Source organism: Pectinophora gossypiella, chromosome 20 (genome assembly GCF_024362695.1).
Source record: "Pectinophora gossypiella chromosome 20, ilPecGoss1.1, whole genome shotgun sequence".
Taxonomy (NCBI): Eukaryota; Metazoa; Arthropoda; class Insecta; order Lepidoptera; family Gelechiidae; genus Pectinophora; species Pectinophora gossypiella.
In genome coordinates this window covers 9,427,911-9,437,200 of record NC_065423.1, presented here as the reverse complement: position 1 = coordinate 9,437,200, position 9,290 = coordinate 9,427,911, and the positions used below count along the sequence as shown (strand labels likewise).

At 40.0% G+C, this 9,290-nt stretch overlaps 1 protein-coding gene across 1 annotated transcript; it reads left to right on the top strand.

Moving 5' to 3' along the window:
• The first annotated feature begins 960 nt into the window (after nucleotides 1-960).
• Nucleotides 961-7,526, top strand: LOC126376279 (collagenase-like). The gene is made up of 8 exons (XM_050023590.1): nucleotides 961-1,053; nucleotides 1,240-1,291; nucleotides 2,204-2,354; nucleotides 3,538-3,704; nucleotides 4,254-4,361; nucleotides 5,103-5,251; nucleotides 7,010-7,118; nucleotides 7,308-7,526. The coding sequence occupies exons 1-8, from the start codon at nucleotides 1,003-1,005 to the stop codon at nucleotides 7,481-7,483; spliced, it is 963 nt and encodes a 320-aa protein (XP_049879547.1). The 5' UTR covers nucleotides 961-1,002; the 3' UTR covers nucleotides 7,484-7,526.
• The last annotated feature ends 1,764 nt before the right edge of the window (nucleotides 7,527-9,290 follow it).

The window sequence follows — 9,290 nt, the reverse complement described above, 5'->3', positions numbered from 1 at the left end:
CATAACTGATTACTTAATATTCATGTTTCCGGTTAGACATTTTAATAAAAATCAATAATTTACAACATTTTTATATTCATATCCTCACATTTTTTTTCAAAATTACTTTTAGGTACAATTCGTCTGAAGGTAGTTCACCGCTTTTGCCTTAGAGACAAATATACGAAAACTGAACCATCTAACAGACATGGTACATTATAGACCAAGAGCTAGCGATTTATAATAGACATTATTTTACACACCTACGCCTATATGGTACAAATTTACAAATATTGTCATGTGATATGTGGTACTTATAATATACATTACTAAAATAATATCAATACTTTCAAAAAAGTAATTTCATAATTGATAATTATATTTATTTCTCTTTTCGAACGCCAATTTTTTGGCTAGTAAAAAAAAATAATGGCATCAAATTGATTGAACAAAAATATTTATATTTAGAATCTCCTGTGACGCCCAAATATTCAATATTTTAACTGAATTATTTTTAGTTTTAATAAAAGATACAATTGTAATTGTATTGTATTGTATTGTTGTTCCACTTCATATAAACTCAGAATCATGGTCTGAATCATCCCCCTCAGTATTCGTTACGACGTCACTAACACCCTGTATTTTATAATGGTAAAGACGCTGATATTTAATTGATTCGTAATAATCTTCTTTCGTGTCGATGACAAGTCGAACAACGTGATATTACTATGATTTCATAATAATAGTAAATATACCTACTCATGGTCTATTTATTATTTTTATCTCCCATTTACGCAACCGGAAAAACATATTTAGATAATTATGTACTAATTAGTTCACAAAAATCTATCTACGTAACATGTTCATCGATCATTCATTCATAAGTAATCTTGTAAAAACCCAGTATCACAAAAAACTATGATAATTATACTGATTAAATACTAATAATTATAATCCGTAAATCGTGATGGATTTCTATTAAGAAATAAAATATTTTCACCACTCACGCAGTGTCAGTCAAAGATGGCGGTAGTGCAATATTTGGGTTTTGTATTCCTTCTGGGATTTGTTCAGGTGAGTACGAAGTTTGGAAAATAAATGTCTTGATCGCTTCTGTAAAATCGGACTTGTCAAATCTTCAGGCTAGGTAAGCGGACCCTGTGAAAAACGGGATAATGCTAGGGAGATGATGGACTTTAAATTTCGTCCCACTTTTCAACGCAATGCGAGAAATTCTACTACTTTTACCGTTATTTTCAGGGTAACCCACTCTCAGAGGGTTCACCAGCCTTCATTGAAGACCTGCGTAATGGTAAGTACCTACTGTATATATTAACTATTTCAATAAATACTTCCCTGTCTCAATAAGAGCAGGGGTTTGAATATAGCAATAAGAACTTCCCTTCCATTATAGACGGCGATACGGCTTACCACTTATCTTGTGGTAACATCGTTGGTCTAACAGAAAGCTCGGTGACCTGTGGGTACCTACTAGGGTATGCAATCCCAATCTCGCGAGATCTCGTAAATTTTTTCGGGATCAACCCCGAAGCATAACATGGCAAGGTACTATTCGAGATTAACGGGATTGGGCGAATCTCCTTGAGTTTTACAAGTACGTTTTGTTTTGATCATGCTGATTTTAATTAGTAAGTAATGATGATGGTGATTGAAGAATAAAGGTTTTTGTTTTCAAATCAAATCAATAATTTTATTTCAGACCATGTGTCCATAATTGTTAGAACTTAACAGTATAAACTTATATACATACTATGTTAGTGGCAAAAAAAACAACTTTTCTTTCAAAAGCAATTTTCAGCAACAAGCAGTTTTCATCGTTTTCAGCCATCTAACTTTACATTTTTTTTATGAACTAGACGAGATGACGATGTTTTATTATTATTTATTTATTTATTGATATTTCCAATCCCGCGGGATCTCGAATTTGCGATCTCGAATCGGGATTGCATTCACTAGTGGGTACGGTCACGAGCTAATGCTCGTTACATATTAATATATGTTTTAATTAAGTTTCTTGACAAATTGAACGGTAAGTCTCATTAAATGTCATATATGTTAGTGTGACAGAGTCCTAAAGTGGATTGTTGAACAAAAACAAAAAAATAACCTCACCTGTTCTTATAGGTGAAGTATGGGTACTTAGTTCATCTTGCGATGGATGTACCTCCGACCCCAATGTAGTCATGAGCTTATCTTTTTACAGCCAGGATCGTAGCAGGCTGGGAGGCTCAGGATGGGCAGATCCCTCATCAGGTCAACGTGCGCATGGTGAATGCCGCCGGCGGGGTCAACTCCTGCGGCGGGTCCGTCATCCATCACGAGTGGGTCATAACTGCTGCCCATTGCGTGGCCAAGTGAGTTCTTTTCTCCTGTCCTAATTTCACCTTCTGCAGTAGTAACAAAATACAACACAAAATCATAATCATTTATTTTCACGCACAATAACTAATAATTACATTTCAAAGTTTTCAGGATAACTTAAGTTTACAACTGGCGCCCAACGTGGGGCCCAAACTTAACTGTTGCTTGAAGTACGTTAAAAACAAAATTACGCCACAGAAATGATATAAAAAAAATTTGAATTTGAATTTTGAAAAAGCAATTTCAAAGATTGAATCAAAAATAAATGCCAATAATTGTGAATAACATTCGCCAAGAAATCAATCATATATATGACATTTCTTTAAAAAAACTACTTTAAAAATGTATGCGGCAAATAAGACTTAGGATTTGAACTGACATGGGACTTGAACATAGCTGACGAGGAATGGCCGACTCCTTTCAAATTCAAATTCAAAAATATCTTTATTCAGTAGGTAACATGTTAGTTACACTTTGAATCGTCAATTTTTACATAACGAACGTCTCATCCGCCTAAAACTACTGCAGCTTCTCACAACTTGTATAGCCGGGGAAAAGAAGCTGCAAGAAAAACCTCGGCAAAGGGCCCTAGCCGTTTTTTAAAAAAAGTAAACATAAAATATTGTTTAGGGTACAGCCGTGGTTTTATGGGTAATGTTGTTCAAAACCATTGGCTCATATGTTCAAAATTATGAAAGGGATGAGTATAAAAAAATAACGCTCTTTTTGTGCAACATCTGCTGAAGAGATCTGCAGAAAAAAAGAAAAAAAAAGACAATCAGTCTCTTTTTTTGTTTTTTTTTTGTCAACCCATCCCGACGGGACTTTATGTACTTACTCGTTTACCTAACGGCCTCCGTGAACCAGTGGTTTGAGCGTTGGGCTCACGATCCGGAGGTCCCGGGTTCATATTCCAGCGGGGACACATCACGAAAATCACTTTGTGATCCCTAGTTTAGTTATAGGACATTACAGGCTGATCACCTGATTATCTGAAGGAAATATGTTCCGTGCTTCGGAAGGCTCGTTAAGCCGTTGGTCCCGGTTACTACTTACTGATGTAAGTTAGTATATGACCCATGTCCTTTGGCGGCTCAATAGTAACCTTGAGGGTTGATGGGGTTGGTAACCGCACAATCCACGCGATAGATGAAGAAGACTCATTTACCTCCCCAGCCGCTTCACGTTCGTGGTTCGCATCGGGCTGACCAACCTGACCCGTCCGGAGTACGTCGTGGAGACCAGCAAGAAGTTCATCCACCCGCGCTACATCGAGATCATCGCTGGAGTCCAAACCGATGACATTGCCCTGCTCGGCCTCGACAGATACATACCATATGGACGTGAGTCATAAACAGAGAGTCTAAAAAGGCTACATCAAAGCGATGAGGAGCCTTCCGGGCGCGTTCCCCAAAAAATGCAGATGGCGCAGTACAGATTTGCCTTCTTCATTGATGTTTCTCTTTCATCATCATCAGCCGTACGACGCCCACTGCTGGGCATAGGCCTCCCCCAAGGATCTCCACGACGATCGGTCCTGCGCTGCCCGCATCCAGCGGCTTCCCGCGACCTTCACCAGATCGTCGGTCCACCTTGTAGCGGGCCTACCCACTGAGCGTCGTCCGACACGAAAGTCACCGACATAGCTCGGAGAATTGCAAAGCTGAAGTGGCAGTGGGCAGGACACATGGCGAGGAGAACCGATGGCCGCTGGCGCGGAAGGGTTCTGGAGTGGCGGCCGCGTGTTTCTCTTTATTACTTAATTATTTTCAATTCTATACTTTTTGACGGAAAATTCCACTTGATAACTCAGAATCATGAGCTGAATCATCCCCCATAAGTATTCGTTACGGTGTCACTAACACCCTGTCTTATTATTTTTTCATCTGCAGCATTCGTCCAACCCTGTCGCCTGCAGAACTCTGAGACCAGGAACGTCGACTACACTGGCGTCAGATTCACCGTCAGCGGATACGGGCTTACTGACGACCTCGTCAATGGTAAGCCGATCATCATTATCAATCCAGTTGTCTTCTCGACGTCCTCGAAGCGGATGTCGGAGAAGCACCTTCGGGGCTTATCCTCTTCGGTGCGGTAGCCCTCGCCACCCGCAAAAACTGGGGCACAGAGGTGGGCCAAGGCGGGTGAGTTTCGCCCCTCCGAGGGCCCAAAATCATGTCCGGGATGGTACCGCCGGCGAGTCAGCTTACCAGGTGAGACCCTGTTGAGGGAGGCCCAATGAGCGACTCCAGTCAGGGATCATCATTACCCGTTCTTCATTTACTTATATGCGCAATGTCATAACATATATCAGAAGCTCACGACTATACCCCAATGGGACAGTAAGAGGTACATCTAAGCACACCATAGACACTTCATAAAAAACACATTATTTTTGAAAATCTTATTTGATATCGACATAGCATTACGCGCATATAAAAAAATGTGGGTACACTCACCCCTCGCTGGACATATATTTGAGCTTCACGTAATAGGAGTCGAGCCTATTGCCATTAACCAATCCATGAAAACAAATCCGTGAAAAGTAACCACGTGATATCAAATACCCATGACCTATCACCATCATCTCCCAAGCGTTATCCCATTTTTCACAGGGTCCGCTTACAAATTATCTATGCTATAGTTGCCAATGATCCAAACATGAGGATTGGCGTCTAACTGAAGTTTTAAAGCGAAAATCATGAAGCAACGGTTTACTCACCAAACATCCCACCTCCCAGGTGGCGCGTCATCGGAGATCCTCCGCTGGGTGCACCTGCGAGGCATCTCCAACGCGGAGTGCCTCCGCTGGTACCCCAACAGCGGCATCGTCCAGGAACAGACCATCTGCGCCGAGTACTACAACAACACAGCCCAGTCTTCTTGCCAGGTACATACATACGTACATACATAATAGGATAGTTTCCAAATCCAGTCAAATCAGTTACTTTTTACAAAAAGCAATTTGTAGTATCATGGGACCTCATAGAAAAACGTGTTAAATGGTAGGTGATTGATTGATTGAGTCATGTCAGGGGCCTGTGGCGGCTTAATAATAACCCTGTAACACGATAGAAGAAGAGAAGATCATAATCACTCTCATTACACAGTTTTCACGGTTTTATCACAGAGTATTCACCATTTGAAATTCGTAACACGCCTAAACACCGTCGAGGCAACGTCCGTCACTCTCCGCGATCCGATCGTAACTGAATAACTGACAAGCGGTGACTAGCCCCGCTTCACCCCACTCCCGCACGTCACGTCGAATCGGAGCGCTGCAACTTCACTGCCATCGTCAATAATTCATATTTCTGAGATATTTCTGTGCTCATGACTTGGCAAAATTCATTACGCTCCGTCCCATCTCCCTAGCATTATCCCGTTGTCACGCGGTCCGCTTACCTAACCTGATTTGACAGGTCCGGTTTTTTACAGAAGCGACTGCCTGTCTGTCCCTCCAACCCGCGTTGGGGAAACCACCCTAATACAGGTTAGGTCACATACCTCCGAAATTGCATTTCTCGGGAACGTGGGTTTCCTCACGGCGTTTTCCTTCACTCCTTCACCGCTGAGCACGTGATAATCATTTATGATCCAAACATGCAATCATTGGTTTAGACCTGTGCTGGATTCGAACCTGCGACCTCAAAGTGAGAGGCAAGCGTTCTACCAACTGGGCTACCACGATTACGGCTCATAACACACACCATGTCTAAATGATAGCATAGAGTAACAATAACACTAAGTACGTATAAAAGGAACAATCTATCCCGCCTTTACGGGTCACTTTGATATAAGTACTTAAGTAAGACGTAAGAAGTAAGGAGCACGCGCCAAGTGTCTGTCTCGTTCGCAACCCCGTGAGAGCCCTCAGCTCTCCCCATTTGTCCGGCCAAGTAGTTAATGCCATCTGCGGCAAATCTACAATAAGTCACGTAAAAACAAAATGTCTCGCTCGCACGCATGGAATAAGGCACAGGTTAGGTTGGAGAGGACAAAATCCTTCGTTTTCATTTCGTAACAATAACATAGCATCGCACCTACATCCCCAAAGGGATAGACAGAGGTGTATGGTATACAAATCCACTCCTCGCCGGCTATGTTTAAGTCCCATGCAATAGGCGAGCCTATTCTATCGTGTGGGTTATGTGAGGTGAATTACCAACCCCATCAACCCTGGGTTATTAATGAGCCGTCAAAGACCCCTAATATGGCTCATGTAATGACTACTTACTTACATTAGTAAGTAGTAACCGGGACTAATTGCTTAACGTGCCTTTCGAAGCACGGATCATCTTACTTTTGGACAATCAGGTGATCAGCATGTAATGTCCTAACCAAACTAGGGATTACAAAGTGATTTCTGTGATATGTTCCCACCGGGATTCGATCCCGGGACTTCCGGATCGTGAGCCCAACGCTCAACCACTGGACCACAGAGGTCGGCATCACGGGAGAATCTAATGATGAGTGGAATTCAGTTGCTTAGAGTCGGCACGGGATTCTAATCCTACTACCTAAGTCACGCGTCAATCATGCCTAATCATGTTTTTTCTTTGTTTTTTGCTTGATTATTGTTTGTGCAGTTTTGCGAAATAAACATTTATCCCTCTCTTTCAATATTTTACAACTAAACGCTCCCCAGGGTGACAGTGGCGGTCCGCTGACTATCGTGGACGTGGATGGCAAGCCCACCATGGTGGGAGTGGTCAGCTTTGGCTCCAGCGCTGGATGCAACAGCCCCTTCCCTTCAGGTATGCTATCATCATAACCGTCTTCAATCCAGTGTGTTTCGATGTCCGAATTTCGTGAACAGGAGGACTAGTTTCCGAGACTAGTTTGAGAAGAGCTGCGGATTCAAGTCCCGTCCGAGTCACAATTTTTTCGATTTAATTTTCTCTTTGTTCGTTATAGATACATCACAGAAATCGTTTCTTTTCCAGCTTACGTCCGTCCAGGCCATTACCACGACTGGTTCGCTGAAATCACCGGTCTGAACTTCGACTGGAAAAGCGAAGATCTAGAAGCTTCTCAGAGTTCTGAAGAAAAAACGAGTGAAGAAGACAGTGAAGAGGAACAACGGGATAAGCCTATTGTTGTCGATTTCTTCCTTCGTTAAATGATAAACTAAATTGATATAAATGGTAATGAAAATGTACTTATTCCTGCATTTATTAACTATTTAGTTTCATAATTATGTAGGAATTAGTGATTTAATTAATTACAATGTACTTGCCCTTCCAAAATCCAAATAATTTATTTATTATTATTAAATAAATACTTTCTTTATTTATCGTGGGTTGAGAGGTGGATTACCAACCTAATCAGCCCTGGTAACGACTACTTACTTACATCAGTAAGTAGTAACCGGGACCAACGGCTTAACGTGCCTTCCGAAGCACGGATCACCTTACTTTCGGACAATCAGGTGATCAGCAGTTGAATAAATACTAGAGCACCATGAGACATTTAAAAAAACTTTATTAAAACGAACATTTGTTAACAAAATTCACAAAAAATGTGATTTTTTCAAAAAGGTGATTACGTACTTTTTCTTTATGACGAGATTTAGGTAAGTATAAATTAAAAACGATATTATTCTATAGCAGTTTATATTTATTTCAAAATGTGTGAGTATTTACAATAATGAGTGAAATTCATGAATACATTACGACATCCAACTACATACCTAGAGGCAGGTACCAACATCAATCACATGTACTATCGAACCTTAATACAAGGCAATAATGTTTAATTTGACTACATGTTGTACTTTGTGTAAAGGTGGTTACTCACTAGAAGCAATACAATACAATAATAGGTTGTTTCACTTGGACAAAGATAAAAAAAGCTAATCTAGAAATAGAAGCCAGTATAAGATGATCAAAAATCAATCTCATTTTAATTTTTGACGTATTTTCGAATTTAATGTATGAAAGTAACAATGAGTACGACGTTTGACCGCTTCTATTGATGACGTCACAGGACAGTATTTCCATACAAACTGCAAACTTTCGTTTTGGGGTAAATATCAAAATGTGCCAAGTTTGGTGGCGAACTGTCATATATTTTTTTCGGGAATTGAAAAATTCCTTTTTCATGTCGGAAGCGAAGATCCTTTTGGATCTTTTTCATGTCGGAACCCAATTTTTCACGAAAAAATAATATGAAATTTCGCCACCAAACTTGAAATTTTGTGATTCACTTTTTGACGTTTCGTAAGAAGTATTTCATTTGACTAGGTGGTCAAGTAGCCTATTATAATATATTTTTTTCCCTTCATGGTCATCTGATCCCACATAAATTTTTTTTGCAGAAAAATAGGTCTGGGTCAAGCAATTTGTTCCAGGTAATTAAATGTGGAAACTTCGTAAAATTTCGCTTTAAGCTTTTTCGAATAGGTACCAACCTTTAGATAATATTTTGAACATACAATACACAATTTAACATAAGTCTTACAAACATCAAGTTGTACTTTAAGAGGAACGAAGATTAGAATATTGCTTTTTCTATCAGTCATAAGCATAACATTATATATGGTGCAGGTCCATTCTAAAGATATAAATAGAATAACCAATACAAAATGTCACCATTTCATTATTAATATTACAATAAAAGCATGGTATAATAAAACCAGGTACGCTCAATCCTATGAAAAGCCGCCATTGCTAGCCGGTTGATGACGAAAGTGTTACATGAGTGTTACCATTCAATTGGTATCTCCAACAATCCAAGGACTTAAATTTTATTATTGAAAATTAAACGAAATACAGACTATCGTACTTAATTACTATCATTTGACACATGTATAAAAACTACATGTTGCGTGTGTGTCCTGTATTTGTTCGACAATTCCCCACCTACCACTTTGTATGGCGGCCATCATGTTTTTCCGCCATTTTTTTTTTCTCACCGACGATAGAATT

Excerpts from the sequence above, each read along its gene's own strand:
- LOC126376279 (XM_050023590.1), top strand. The coding sequence starts at position 1,003 with ATGGCGGTAGTGCAATATTTGGGTTTTGTATTCCTTCTGGGATTTGTT. Across the intron at positions 4,362-5,102 it reads TACTGACGACCTCGTCAATG|GTGGCGCGTCATCGGAGATC; the intron begins GTAAGCCGATCA and ends CCCACCTCCCAG. Across the intron at positions 7,119-7,307 it reads CAACAGCCCCTTCCCTTCAG|CTTACGTCCGTCCAGGCCAT; the intron begins GTATGCTATCAT and ends TTTCTTTTCCAG.